Source organism: Urocampus carinirostris, chromosome 5 (genome assembly GCF_059441175.1).
Source record: "Urocampus carinirostris isolate Australia breed hairy pipefish chromosome 5, RoL_Ucar_1.0, whole genome shotgun sequence".
Classification (NCBI taxonomy): Eukaryota; Metazoa; Chordata; class Actinopteri; order Syngnathiformes; family Syngnathidae; genus Urocampus; species Urocampus carinirostris.
The window spans coordinates 24,676,153-24,691,708 of NC_142353.1; the positions used below are offsets into that span (position 1 = coordinate 24,676,153).

Sequence of the window (15,556 nt, forward strand, 5' to 3'; positions counted from 1 at the left end):
CATGTCAGCTCAACAATGCTATTGTGAGCAAACCCGCCAACACGGTAGCAAAAACATGTTTTTTGGCCAGGTATGGTAATTATTTACGTCATACTTAGGTACGTAATTTTCTTGTTACCGTTTGCACGACAACTACCGCCGCTGTTTTGCCCTTCTACGGCCAACAATATCATTCTGCCGATCTCTTCCAATCGTGCAAAACTGGTTGTGGATCGGTTGCACTTACACTACCGGTAGAATTCGCACTGCAGTAGCTAGCGTGCTGGGGTGCTGTAAACTAGACCTAGTGAGAGTGCACCCTTCGTCGTATTGGACATCTATTTCTTCCTCAGCCCTACACATCACGCATCATTTTATAGCAACATTTTGGAGGTTAGAATCCATGAATTTATTGTTATTTTCCTTTCCCATCTTTTTTATGGTCATTGAAGATGACTCATTTGCCTTTGCTGGGCAAGTTCCGACCAAGTATCGGTCAGTGCTGCCAACAGTGCAATCCAGACAGTCTGGTAAGGAACAACAGAAAACAGTAAATGTACTTGTGTTTTACTCTCTGATATTATTGTAACATTTTGGATGAATATTATCACAAAAGCAAATGTTTTTGTATTTTTTTAGACACGTCATCGTAGGAAGTTTGGAGAAACCCCCCTTCTTGACTTTCAAAATATTCTTTGTGTCAATGAGACTCAGACTCGGTAATGTATATGTTCTACCAAATACTTCTTGGACTAATGGAAAAAAAAACACTATAAAAATATAGTACGGACTCAGTTTAAGGGTTATCTCAAGGAGAAAGTACAGCTCTTCTTTGAAATTAATGACAGCTTTAATATTAGTAGTGGTATACTATGGGACTTTTTCAAGGCTTATATCCACGCTCAGGTATCTAATTTTACAAAAGAAGAACATGCTAAATTAGAAGACCTCTCAAACCAAATATGCGTTTAGACACAATACACGCCACACATTTTCACCCACATTGTACAAAAATATATTGATCAATCAATCAATTACAGACACAATATGATCCATTATTCAAGTCAAGTCAAGTCATGTTTATTTTTATAGCCCTTAGTCACAAAGAGTCTCAAAGGGCTGCACAGATCAAAGACTATTGCATACTACAGACTATTATGACACCATCCCCTCATCTAAAACCTATATAAGGGCAAATAATACACATATTATCAACATAAAATATAGGTTATTCATATGCTATAGAGTAGAAGTGGGTTTTAAGCTTGGATTTAAACATTTCCACTGAGGTTGAAAATCGAAGAGCATTCCACAGCACCGGGGCCCGGATGGAGAACTCTCTCGAACCTGCGGATCTCTTCTTGGCTCCTGGGATCACAAGTAGACCGGCGTTTTCAGAGCGAAGGCTCCGGACCGGAACATAGGGGGAAATTAAATCTGAAAGATATGAGGGAGCAAGTCCATGCATGATTTTGTATAATACCAACAGAACCTTAAAATCAATGCAGGTTAGCTAAAATCGGGGTAATGTGATCAAACTTTCTTGTCTTAGTTAAAAGCCTCGCTGCAGCATTTTGTACCAGCTGAATGCTCTTGTTTTTGGACTTCGGGAGACCGGAGAGTAGTGCATTACAGTTTTTGAGACGGGAAGTAACAAATGCGTGAATTATAATCCCCGCATCTGACTGAGACAGCTTAGGACACATTTTAGCAATGTTGCGAAGATGGACAAAAGCTGTTTTCGTAATATTCTTCACGTGTGTTTGAAGGGACAGATCGGGGTCAAATATGTCACCTAAATTTTTGACTGAGTCACTCTGGGCGATATTACATTTGTTTATGTTCAGAGTAGTTTTTGAAAACAATTCACGGCATTTGGATGGACCAACAACTAACATTTCGGTGTTTTCAGAGTTAAGGCGCGAGAAGTTGAGTGACATCCATTCTTTTATCTCAGTGAGGCAGGCCTCCAAATTTCCACAGTTTAGCGGGGCAGATTCCTCCATCGGAAGATATATTTGAGTGTCATCTGCGTAGCAATGGAAACTGATATTAAACTTGTGAATAATATCACCTAATGGAAGCATGTAAATGCTGAAAAGAAGTACTGAACCCTGCGGAACACCTCAGGTAACACTAAATGGCTCAGATGTCATTTCACCATATTTAACACAGTGCGTCCTATCTGAGAGGTAGGATCTGAACCATAAGAGGACGGTTCCTGAGAGACCAATCCATTTTTCCAACCGTTCTAGTACGATATTATGGTCCACAGTGTCGAAGGCAGCACTAAGGTCCAGCAGCAGCAAGAGTGATGAAGCGCCAGAGTCCATTGCCAGTAGGAGATCATTGGTTACCTTAATCAGGGCTGTCTCAGTAGAGTGGTTAGCCCTGAATCCTGATTGCATTGATTCAAAAAGATTGTTCTCGGATATAAAATCATTCAGCTGCTGTGCCACAACTTTTTCAAGCACTTTAGAAAGAAAGGGTATATTTGACACAGGTCTATAATTTGATAAGCTTTCTGGATCAAGGTTGGGTCGTTTCAGTGTACGTTTAATGACAGCGGACTTCAAAGCCGCTGGAACTACACATGAGGAGAGTGATATGTTTATGATATTTATAACTGAAGGTCCAAGGACCCCAAAAAGACCTTTAATCAGCAAACCCTGAAGCGGGTCAAACAGACAAGTAGTCGGTTTGGCCGTATTCACCACCTGTTTTATTAACTGGTAAAACTGAAACCCAGCTTTTACGAATGAGGCGAAGTTTTTTTGAACATGGCGAAAAAACAGGAAAAACATTGGCATACCAGGCCTGTGCAGCGACTGCTTCTAGGCTCATTCCTAGATTAGCATCCCCAACCGGGTTGATCTTCACAGACCCGTAGGAGATTTGTGACACCTTCTCCAATTACTACACATAACTTTATTCTTCTTAGATGCAGTCGAACATTTGGCAAGAAAATAATGATTGAGACAGTTTGTTGTACCTTCAAGTGGACATAAATGCCTTCAGCTATCTGGGTGGCCCGATATCAATCGCTGAGGTAAAAGAAGCCGTAAGGTCCATGCAAAGTTATAAAACCCCTGGCCCAGACAGTTTTTTTCACAGAATTATTTATGACCTATTCTACTGCATTAGCTCCAATCCTAGTAGGAGTGTTTAATGGTGCTTTTCAAAGCTGATATTTGCCTGGAACTCTTTCTGAAGCACTAATAACTCTACTCTTCAAAAAAGACAAGGACCCCCTAAATGACTAAGCTAAATATCAAAATAAGTGCTTAAAACAGGCACTCAACACAGAGATCCCTTGGTTTTTGTGGTTAATGAGGAAAATCTGCAAAGAAGTGTCGCCCGACTGAGTGAGTGAGTGAGTGAGTGAGTGAGTGAGTGAGTGAGTGAGTGAGTGAGTGAGTGAGTGAGAGATTGAAACCCAGTACTATTTTAAGTTGTTTTTTTTTTTTTTTTTTAAATTGAATGACCAAACAGCTTGAATCTTGGCTGCCCAAAATGTTCCCCAATGGTGCAGGAGGCATCCACTGTTTTTTGTTAAGTCCCATCTTTTGTTTTTAATTAGTTTTTCCCCCCAAGCTTTTTTTTTCTTTTTAATTAAATGCTTTTTTTCCCCGCGTAAAGGCGAACCAGCAATGACTATATATATATATATATATATATATATATATATATATATATATATATATATATATATATACATACATACAGTGGAACCTCGGTTTTCGACCATAATCCGTTCCAGAACCCTGTTCAAAAACCGATTTGTTCGATCACCGAAATCATTTTTCCCATTAAAATCAATGTAAATCGTTTTAATCCGTTCCAACACCCTGAATGTTTACCTTGAATGTTTAACGTAAACATGACGCTAAACCAGGCTAATCGTACGTTTGCATTGTCGTAATCTTCCGTACGAAAGATTACGCTACCATGAACGTGTAAACATAAAAAAATCAGGTCATTTAGCATCTGGGTCTCCACAACAAGTGGTGAGCCGTTCATTGGAAAGGGGGCTCCGTTCCAACACCCTGAATGTTTACCTTTAATGTTTAACGTAAACAGAAAGCTATCCCAGGCTAATCGTCCGTTCGCGTTATCGTGATCTTCGGTACGAAAGATTACGCTAACATGAACCTGTAAAAATTCAAAAAAAAGGATAAAGAAAAGAATTATGAATAGGATTTCTTACCTTTGTGGTGGTCAGCAGAAACCATGCTGTATTCCCTAGCAAGATCAGACACTCGCACACTTGCTTCATATTTTGCTGTTATTTCTTTCTTAAATGCAATAGTTGTACTCACTACTTTTCTTTTTTCACCTGTAGCAACTTTGCTGCTTGCACTGACTTTCTTCGGAGGCATAATTAGGGGCTAAAACACTTCGTACACCTATATTAAAAGCGAAAGCAAAACGAAGCACGTCTGCACGCGATAACAGTTGGTCACGAAAAGAGCGATCTACACCCGTACGCCGCTCAGCATCGCACCCTATCGTACGCACTCACCTATTACCGGCGTTCGAACTCCGATTTTTTGACCGAACAGCAAAGCAAGAATTTCTCAAAATTTTTGGTCGGACTCCGATTTGTTCGAACTGAGAGGCGTTCGAAAACCGAGGTTCCACTGTATATATATGTATGTATGTATATATATATATATATATATATATATATACATGTTGAGGTTTATATTTTTGTCCCGTTTGACAACTACACTTTGGATTTCTTTCTATTGTGTGGACATGGGTTTTAACGCACAAAAATGCTTGGTGAAAAACATTAAAGCGCACCGGGAGTGAAGTTTGCTGTGTTTTACGGAATCGTGGCCCACGTCTAGCATCCCAGACGCTAACGTGGAGCCACCCTGAGCTACCCGGACCGGAGCTGCTATCCGGTGCTAACCGGCTTCAGCGCTGTTAGACAGAGACACGAAAGCCTGCGGGAAGCGGAAAGGAAGTGGTGTGTGACGTCATCCACTGCGCTGTGGCTAGACTATAACCAAGCACCCCGAGGGCATCCTGTTAATCTGTTCATAAACAACAAGGGAGACTGCTGGAAGTGTGAATTTTCCTACGGGGATGAATATGAACAAGTATCTATCTGTCTGTCCAGTCTGTCTGTCCGTCTATATATCTATATATATTATTCTCATGATTGACGATTCAGAGCACCTGCAACTGCTTAATTGGCGCCAACAGCCCGGACAGCTGATTGGCTGATGTACTCTTTTTAAAACCCTAGCTTCCAAGAGGAAGCCGTCAGATTGTTAGTCGAACTGTTGCCTCCAGCTCAGTAAGCCCTTATGTCAGACTTCCCTGCCCTGTTTTTCTCTGCCTGATCCTCGTTGCCAACCTGTTTCCGGACTTGACTCTGCTCCGTTCTGCCTGCCTGTTACCCGATCTGTTTGGCTCCGTTACCTGCCTGCCTCCTGTTGCCAACCTCGTTTCCGAACTCGACACCGCCCTTGTTCTCCAGTCCCCGCTAGCGACTTGTAATTCCCGCCTGTCTTCAACCCTCCTCGCTAGACATGGAAGTGCCACTTCCGCATCACCTGCTCCTCTTGTCCGTCAGCCATCGGATCGTGGAAGCAACCCCTGCTCTCCCTCTTTATTAATAAAAAGTGAGAAAATGAGCGCTATTGGGTCCTGTGTTCGTTTCTGGTCCGTGACAATTATTGCTTTGATTGTAAGCGTTTCGAAACCAATTTGAGGGGCTAATTTTAGTGTGATATGTTATACTTGTGAAATTTTCAGTGTTATGATGATAGCACTTAGGGGATTTTCTAAAGTTACATCTGGAGTTCTATTCTACAAATGAGGCATTGGCAAGAAAATCAAACAAATCAAGAGATGGGATTTAATAAAGGACTGCTGCTACTGATCTCCCTTGTTTAGGTGCCACAAAACTGTTACATATCTATTTCCATAGCGCTTTTCCTCTCTTATTGCGGGCCAAACACGGGTTGCATCCTTTATATGTGAAAAGCCAATTGTATGGAGCATATCGACACACATGTATTAATATTCATATTATTGCCGTAAGGCACTTGAGTTTTCATTTAAAACCAGCATGCATGTTTTTGGAATGTGGGAGGAAGTCAGTGTTAAGGAAAGACCCACGCGGGCGTTTGTAGTACATGCAAACTCGTCAAAAAAGCGAGAGCTGACATTTCAAACCAATAACCTTGAAATTTCGAGGCATGCACACAAAGCTCTTGTGCTTTGACTTTTTCCTTTTTTTATTATGACCCTGATGAAAAGTTTCTTTGTATGCATCTATGCATGGCATTTTATCTGTGTAAACTTCAGCATATATTATGGTTTCAATATATTATGTTGTAGGTATCGAGGCTGGCTTGTGCGCAGGATATGCTGCATGCTGTTTGTGAGTGAGTGCAAGGTTTATCCGAGTCCCGTTAACATCCGGCAGGAGCGGGTCTGCACAAGTAACAGGTACTACAGAATACAAAGAAGTCAAAGGATAGGAGAGGTAATAAATTATGGGAATCCGGGATGTATGTAAAAGGGATTTACAATTCTGGAGAGAAACATCTCAAAACCTCAAAGCCAAAATTAAATACAAGAATGGTGATTATCTGTGTAACAAACAGCGCAAGTCATACTTTTCTGTCTTTTTGGCAAATAATTGAATTAAGTGTTTTGTTAACCCCTTCACTAAGGGCTGTAGTCCTAACTGGAGTGTTTTAAGACAAAATAAGTCAAATCGCATTGTGTTAAATTGAGCTGTAATATGATTGTGTTTCAGGGTGAGAGAGGCTCTTGTTGCAAGCCCAAAACCGCCTGAGGGGGGTGACAGCCAAGAGCAGCTCAATCCCATCTCATCATTCCTACCCATAATTAATACCTGCATCTCCCCTGGTGTATTACGGTGTGTTTTTGAACATGTGAATATCTATATACACCACTTTCAAAAGCTTAATGTCGCTTAGAAATGTCCTTATTTTTGAAGCACAAGCACTCTTTTTCAATGATGATAACATTAAACTAATCGGATATACACCACATACATTTTGTGCAAATGTATTTTCTAATGCAATATCTACATAGGTGTATAGAGGCCCATTTGCAGCCAACAGCACTCCAGTGTTTCAATAGTAGATTGTGTTTTCTAATAGCGTTAGAAGGGTAGTTGATAATTAGAAACCCTTGTGCTATTAATGTTAGCACATCTGAAAACAGTTCAGCTGGTTAAAGAAGCCATAAAACTGACCTTCCCCTGAGCTAGTCAAGTATATGGAGCATCACATTTGTGGGTGTGAAATGGCCACAATATATGTTTTAAGACACAACTGAACAAAACCTCCAAACCCGCTCTCTAGCTAAATTTTCAACACATTTTATTTCATTGTGTGTCATTGGATGATTTGAACAAAACTTTAAAATAATAATGCCAGAGCCTGTGTCCCATTTTAATATAAATATAGCACTTAAAATGTGTCTCCCTCCCTCCGTCACTTAAACTTTTAAAATGGCCAGAAAAAGAGAACTTTTCATGTAACAGTCTATTCTTTTTCTCAGAAATGAAGGCCAAAGCTCTCCTATAACCAAGAGACTGAAGCTTTCCTACAACTGTGTGTACTACTCCCCTCAGAGAACAGCACAAACAGACTCTAGCCAGAGTAGAATACAAAGTGGGAAACCCCTCTACGAAACTAAGCAAGAGGACATGTACATCAGAGACTCAATTTTGGGAAATTGACGCGTTAAAGATTTTAAACTAGCAGCTTTGTTAAATAGCACCCGCAAAACACCAGTGTCACCATCTATATAGGGGAGGCGACTCCAATATGCTGCCCTTCAAGGCAGAGTGGCAAAGAGCCATATCTAAGAGTAGCAACTAAAGGAAAGATTAATATGGGCAAAGAGCACAGACATTTGACAACTCAGTTCATAAATAAAAGTGTGACTTTTTTATGGAAAACACAAAATTGGCCCCATACATTTGAATTTTAGTGTATTTTTTTTAAGCTGGCAGAACGCTGCTCAAAGACCAAATTTTTCAAAGAACAAGAGGAGAGCCATTTCCCAAGTCCATTTTAAAATGTTATATTTTTATCTCTTATCAAATTGCTGGACCCTGTTGCTGTATCTCCTGAAATGGATTACAGAGACAGCAAATTGGATCCCGCAGGTACACCAACTTTGAGGGGATACTGTGTGATATTTAACCGCTAGATTTCGCTGTATTGTGTAAGGCAACCAAAAACGAGTGCTAAAAAGCACAAGGAGAAATACAATCTTCGAATCCTCAAAGTGAGCAACGTGCACCATTTTTCTTTCTTTTTTTTTTTTTTTTTTTTGCCGAGCCTTCCACAAAGTTTTTTGTTATTTGCTACCTGTAGCACCAAGATGGCAGACAATTATGTCAGCTCCCTTTACGTTAGCCTCATGTCATTTCTCAACCTATGAGTATGCAATGCAATTTTATATGATACACCATCTATACTTACTTATTAGTTAAATCAATATATTTTTTGAATAATGTACTGTTGAAAGCCAAGTTTGAGATAAAGGATTTTCTCCTGCGCAATTAATGGCCGGGTCACTTAAAAATGATCAGCATATACAGTAATCCTGCTCCAAAGTAGTTTAAGTATTGGTGTTGTTTTTGTTGACACTATATTTGAAAAAACTCGATAATAAATAAATAAATGTTGTCTTTGTGTTATCAAAAACTTTGTCATATTTCATTACAATTCACACCTGACAGTTTGCAGGAGGACTTCATGCCGTCCCTGTTTATCTATTAATGCCTTTCATCCATCATCACTCTGTCTTCATCAAGCATTAATTTTTGTTTTTCTTTCCTTCTGCTTTTTGCATCGTCTCCACACTGCCTGTGACTAGATGTGTGGGCTGGGTGATGATGAAGATGTTTGACTCTGTTTTTGGCAGTATCCAAGTAAACCTCAACCACTTTGTTGCTTTGCACAGTGCTTCAGACGAGGTAAAAACATCATATGATTAAAGGGCATGCCGCTGCTCCCATCTTACTCCCATGATGCGTGTTGGGACTGAATCTCTTACATGGATTCAAATGGGGTGGGGGGTGGGGGGGATAATGTTGGTTGTATTCCATCCCGCAATCTTTTCATTTAAAATTACCCAGTATATCATGTAGTTTCCAGTAAGGTGGACGATACCTGGAATTTTGGTATTGATCCAAATTAAGTTAATAGAGGATAGTATTGATCAATACCAATTTGATACAGATACCCCTTGCTTAGAAATGTCATGATTGTTGAATAATTGATAGCCCCACTCCTTGAGTTGGATTGTAGTTATGATTTATTTTACTGTTTTATAAAATATCTAAAATGCAAACGTCAGTGGTATAAAAAAATAAGTATAAATATTTCTATTATAACGGTTTCAGAAACAAAGTCAAGAGAGACATACCAAAAAAATGCAGCAATGTTACAAAAATATAAGGTATTTATAACAATGTTAAAAAGGTCATAAAAATCTTTCAATGCACATCCATCCATTATCTGCACCGCTTATCCTCAGTAGGGTCACGAGGGTGCTGGAGCCCATCTCAGTTATCTTTGAGCAGTGAACAGGGGACACCCTGAACTGGTTGCCAGCTAGTCGCAGGGCACACAGGAACAGACAATTTGCTCGCTCATTCACACATAGGGATGATCTGGACCAGCCAATTAACCTTACATGCATGTTTTTGGAATGTTGGAGGAAACCAAAGTACTCGGAGGAAACCCACGCAAGCACGGGGAGAACATGCAAACTCCACACAGGAGGTTCGATCTCATGACCTCAGAACTGATATAAATGTCATTTGGCTCCTATTCCCAGCCTTTGGCTCTCTGTTTCAAAGAAGAGCCATTTTGTCTCCATTGCCATAGTGACTACATATTAGAATAATTTTGTTCATTAACCTTTTTGATTGCAGCTAATCGCTTTCTTTAGGGTTAGCTTTTTTCCATGTGCTTATGTGGGCAGATCGGTCTGACTGCTCTTTCACTCCAGTGTTTTCTTCCCCTTTACAAAGCAGGAATCAGCAGGCCAGCCAGTGGCCAGGTTGGGTAAGGGGCTAAAAGTGTTCTTTTCAATCACTCTCAAGCATTGACTCGGAGAGTAGCGGATGGCGTTGGGAAGACTGAGCGGCTGTGTAATAAGCATAGAGAAGCAGCGCTTTGGGCAAACTGATGGAAGAGCAAAGTATTGATCACAGGACAATAGTGTTGATCCAATCTCAGTACTTGCTTAGTATCCATAAAATCAATATTTGGATGGATCCCCCAAACCTAGTTTTCAGTAATTGGAAACTGGTCATATCTTTCCATGGCTTTTGCTAATTCTGTGCAATAGCATACTACTTTACATTTTACCGGTTATTACGTTAACAGTGGAAGGGAATCAAAAATACATATTAAACCTCTCCAATACTATCATCTAATATTTCACCTCAGTTATCGCTGATTTATTTGTCAATAGTGGTCAGTGAAATCAGGCAAGGGCTATTTTATATCTGCATCAAGTGAGTGATTTTGTGGCTACAGCTATAAAAGCAGATATTCGCCACAATTCTCACGTCAGTATGAGAAAATTAAAAATGGATTTGGAGAATCCAAACAAAACTAATTAACAAATCATTTTAACACTCTTAGGAACTACGAGAATGGAGCTGTCAGCCACAAGTATGGACAGCAAATTAATTCAGCCGAGATTTGACTCAAAGACCAGCGTGCCGCCTGCATAATCATTTCCCTTCTTGTCTCCTCAGTTAGCAAGCATTACTTTTTAATAATAAAAAAGCATGTATAAAAAAAGGGTCAGACACTTAAAAAGCAGAACAATAATCAGAGTGATGACTTATTCTAAAATGAGGTTACTCTAAAGGGTGGAAAAGACTTGAGTTCTTTGCTTTAATTTTTCTTTTTACCAAATTAGCCAGCCATGTTTTTTTCTGTAGATTTGTCATAAGACTTACCATATTTTTCGCACTATAAGGCACATTCGATTATTAGACGCACCCCAAACACGTAGTCTTTTGCGTTATGTTTTACATACATAGGACGCACCAGACTAATTGCACAACATTGAATGCAATGGGCAGTACGGCAGAACAGTGGTTAGCACTTGTCCGGCACAGTTCTGAGGTCATGAGCTCGAACCTTCCTGTGTGGAGTTTGCATGTTCTCCCCGTGCTTGCGTGGGTTTCTTCCGGGCACTCAGGTTTCCTCTCACATTCCAAAAACATGCATATCAGGTTTATTGTACAGTCCAAATTGTCCCTGGGTGTGAATGAGCGAGTGGATGGTTGTATGTCTCTTTGTGCCTTGCGACTGGATGGCAACCAGGTCAGGGTGTCCCCTGCCCACTGCACCCAGCACACCCACGACCCTACTGAGGACAAGCAGTGCAGATAATGGATGGATAGATGGGAGAATGCAACGGAAATCAAACATTGCAACTAGAGAGTGCCGGCATATTACCAGTAGACTACCAGTCGCACAAATGACATAGAAAAAGGCATTAGACCTTATCTCATCATCACACAAATTTAACTCACGTTGCCACAACACGTATTTGCATAGTACATTCTGATAGGGGAAACAGTCTCTCCACTTCTTCACCTGTGCATCAAAAACCTTTTAGTTCAATACATATTCGTACGTAAAACAGCTTGAAGAAGTTGAAAGACTGTTGAATTTATCAGAATGCACTATGCACTTCTTCACCAATCAGAATTAGAGATTGAAGCAAACAGAAAGTCAAAATACAAAAGAATACTATACATGCACTTCTAAGTACACAGACCGAGGGGTTATTGATGCACAGGTGAAGAAGTGGACCTATCAGAATGCACTGTGCAAATCAGTGTTGTGGCACTGAGTGTAAAACAGTGTTATAATGAGATAAAGTCTAATGCCTTACCGTATGTAATTTGTACCACTGGTTGTCTATTGGTCATATCCCGGCACTCTCACCGACGCTGTTCTTATTAGATTCCTGTTTTGCAGCGATGTTTAGCCATTTGATCAATCATTGCTCAGATACGTGTTACCATAAAAACCTTGTATGGTAACCAATATTTCAATCTTAACAGCCATATTCTGCGATGTGCAAGGAACACTTTAAGATTGGGTTTCTTAGGTTCATCTGAAAACCTAAAAAAAGCCGGTAGTTGTATTTCCTTATAGCAACAAGCATATTGCCTAGTAACGTGAATGTTGATTAGTTTCAAATGAGTCAAGGGACATGATAAGTGTATCCAATCAAAATGCCTCCTCATATGGATGTTTATCCTTTATTAGTTTACACTTTTTTAACCTGCTCTTTCAACACCTTCAAGACCCAGTGTTGTTCGAGGCACAATTGAAATGCCTTTTTTTTGTGATTGATGTTTTTTGATCTCTCCTTTTTCTATTAAAAAATTCAGGGTTCACCGTTGGTCTATGTGAATGTGCGTCAGTGTATCATGGACAGTGTTCTTCTCTCCCTGGCGCTTTTCTGCAACAACCTGAGAGTCCCGTACGTAGTTTGTCCGGTCCAAATCAGCATTGCCTTCCTCAGGTACTAAAAAACACTAAACTGCCATCACTTTGATTAAAAAGCAATGTACTGACAAAACATTGGTGACAAACATTGTTTTTTGGCGTGTTGCATTACCAAAAAAGTTTTGATAGCCAAATCCCGCAAAGTATAAACTGTTATTTCTTTATGAAATATCACTATATATATATATATATATATATATATATATATATATATATATATATATATATTTCCTATACACGACTGTAACAAAATATCAACTCTACAAAATATCAACTCTAGCTCTACAAATAAAAACAAACACAGAATTGCAGTTGAATGAATGGTCTTTATAACAAAATTGGAGGGTTTTTTTCTTTCAAGGTTAATAAGTGTAAAGAGCATGCTAGGATCGGGGATCCTTAGATAAGCCACGTCTCTGTGAACGTAGCGGTTTTCCCAGAACTTATAGATCCAGGTCATTCGTTTCATAGGTAATGGATCTGGCGTTGGTGACAAACAGCCTAGGCAGGGGTGGCTTGTTATGTAGCCGTTGCAGTAGGCCGGACCTGAAGCACTGTTATTGCTCTCTGTCACTCCTCAGTCTTTTCCCGAGCCCAATGACAATCCACTAAGCACCCGCTGGTGATCAGTATTTCTTTGCGCTTTTTCTGACTTTCCTCAGAGTTCAATTTGATTTATTTTCAATGTAACGTGTCGCTAAAAAACTAGCTGTCGCCATGCTTTAGAGTTTGTTTTGGGTCGGTGGACACATTAACTTGTGTTGACTGACAGCATACACCAGCCTATTACAGTCATACACACTGTCACACCCTCCCAACACACCCACACACAGCCCTCTGCACCTGTGATAGCATTCCCTGTGTGCTGTCTGCTGCAGAACACAATGCACATTGATAATGTGCAAAGTATCAAAACTGCAAAAAGAAAACCGCGATACAGCGAGAGATTTACATAAAAAAAATAAACAATGACTTGTTTATGTGTACTTGTATGTACATATCTTCCTCTGGGGAAGCAGAGTCGGGGGACTCTAAGTTGGGCTCCCGCATCTCTGGGGTTGAAGTCACCGAGGTGGTCAAAAAGCTCCTCGGTGGCACGGCCCCGGGGGTCGATGAGATCCGCCCAGAGGTCAATAAGGCTCTGGATGTTGTGGGCGTGTCATAGTTGACACGCCTCTGCCAAATCGCGTGGACATCGGGGACAGTGCCTCTGGACTGGCAGACTTGGGTGGTGGTTCCCCTCTTTAAAAAGGGGGACCGGAGAGTGTGTTCCAACTACAGGGGAATCACACTTCTCAGCCTCCCTGGTAAGGTCTATTCAGGTGTACTGGAGAGGAGGGTCCGCCAGGAGGTAGAATCTCGGATTCATCAGGACCAGTGTGGTTTCTGTCCTGGCAGTGTCACCGATTCTGTTCATAACTTTTATGGCTGGGGATAGGGGCGTCTGGGCTTCCCTTTTAAGGCTGCTGCCCCCGTGACCCGACCTCTGATAAGCGGAAGATAATGGATGGATGGATTTACATAACCAAGACATCATTTCAAACACAGTGTTGCCCTTTGACATTTTGTATGGTTTAAAAGGAAAAAAATACTATCATATTGTGCAATAACATGTACAACTTATTGTTCTGACATAGATAAATTTGGGGGGGAGAATGTAAAGTATTTTGTTTCTGAGGTTGTATAGTGGGGAAAATGCCAAAAAAAAACTTCCTGTTCCAAACCGTAAAGTGAAAACCCCTACTTAACATATTAGTAGACCTTTTTTGGGTCTGTTATTATACTTAGTTTAGGTTTTCCATGAAAAAAAAAAATATAAGAGATTTAATGCTAATTACTAATCCAAACAAGATTCATATGCAATCCTAAAATGCATTTAAGATCAGGTCCAAAAAATCCTGTAATTTACCACACGTTTCACCAAAGTGGTTTCAACTTAAAGGTGGGGCTTGTCATTTGAGGTGTCCTTATAAAATTAGTAAACATAGAATATTTTCCGTATTAAGTTTGTGTTGACAATACCCAAATGAGTTCAAAGAGCCATATCATTGTTTTCCAACCACGCCTATCTACTTTTACTCAAATGTTTTCTAAATTGTTTGAGTCGCGGAACACATTAGGTAGGAGGAAAAGAGGGATGGGGCGGAACTTGAGAGTTACTTCATGCTCATCACCACCATTTTTGTTAGTGTAGCATGAAAATGCTAAAAGTGAGAAAAGGCCTGTTTCATGTACAGTCCAAATGGCAACCCAAACCCAAGAAAATATATATTTTTTAAAGTGTCCATCATAATTCACTAAGAGGAACACATATTGCAGCATTTACATGTCGTGGCTACGGATAAGTTTTTTTTGTAACTTTATTTATATTATGCTTATTTTATTTTGAATTAAGATATTTGGTAATTGAGCAATTCAAAAGTAAATGATAGTAGTAGAGTTAAATCATTGCAATATAGTGGTATTCGGATTATGTTGCTGATTACATTTTTCAACATGACTGATTACATTTTTAAAGTAACCCTCCTGCCCCTGCAAATTACTATATTTTAAAAACTACAATTTATTTACAAAATACGATCACTTTGCAATGTTTTCTTCTTGAAACTGACGTCACTGAAATCAATCAACAAATCCAATGTGATGCTCATCAGACTGGTCTTTACATGTAGTCATGTCTAAGGATGTCTAAGATTGCTGTGAAACGATGCATGCCTTTATTCTTATTCAGGTCAATGCTTCAGAAAATTGGCGTGATCTTCTTGCCGCCATCTGCAGTGACTGAGCAGGATGCAGAAATGGACTATCTGTATGTGCCTGTTATGACTTCCGTAAGTTTTATTCGCTGTTTTTTTAAATTTCTGTCACAAGCTATTTGCAAGTTGTGGCCTAATTTAGAAGCCTGGAAGTGTCCGTCTTCCGTTCAAGTCTCATATGCAAATCAATCAGGGGTTGAATTAGCTTCCCTCTCCCTTTTTCACTCGCCACTTTAATAGAATGAAATAAATAACCGCACAATC

At 39.9% G+C, this 15,556-nt stretch overlaps 1 protein-coding gene across 4 annotated transcripts in view; it reads left to right on the forward strand.

Annotated features, from left to right (window-relative positions):
- gpat2 (glycerol-3-phosphate acyltransferase 2, mitochondrial) overlaps positions 1–15,556 on the forward strand; it is a 132,540-nt gene that overhangs the window by 76,273 nt on the left and 40,711 nt on the right. For 2 of the 4 annotated variants that reach the window (XM_088335112.1, XM_088335111.1), the window contains 7 exons: positions 432–509; positions 619–698; positions 6,337–6,447; positions 6,761–6,883; positions 8,863–8,962; positions 12,419–12,552; positions 15,268–15,367. In XM_088335112.1, coding sequence (XP_088191238.1) covers positions 432–509; positions 619–698; positions 6,337–6,447; positions 6,761–6,883; positions 8,863–8,962; positions 12,419–12,552; positions 15,268–15,367 — 726 coding nt within the window. The remainder of the gene's footprint in view (positions 1–431; positions 510–618; positions 699–6,336; positions 6,448–6,760; positions 6,884–8,862; positions 8,963–12,418; positions 12,553–15,267; positions 15,368–15,556) is intronic. The other 2 variants (XM_088335114.1, XM_088335113.1) reach the window with 2 other exon arrangements.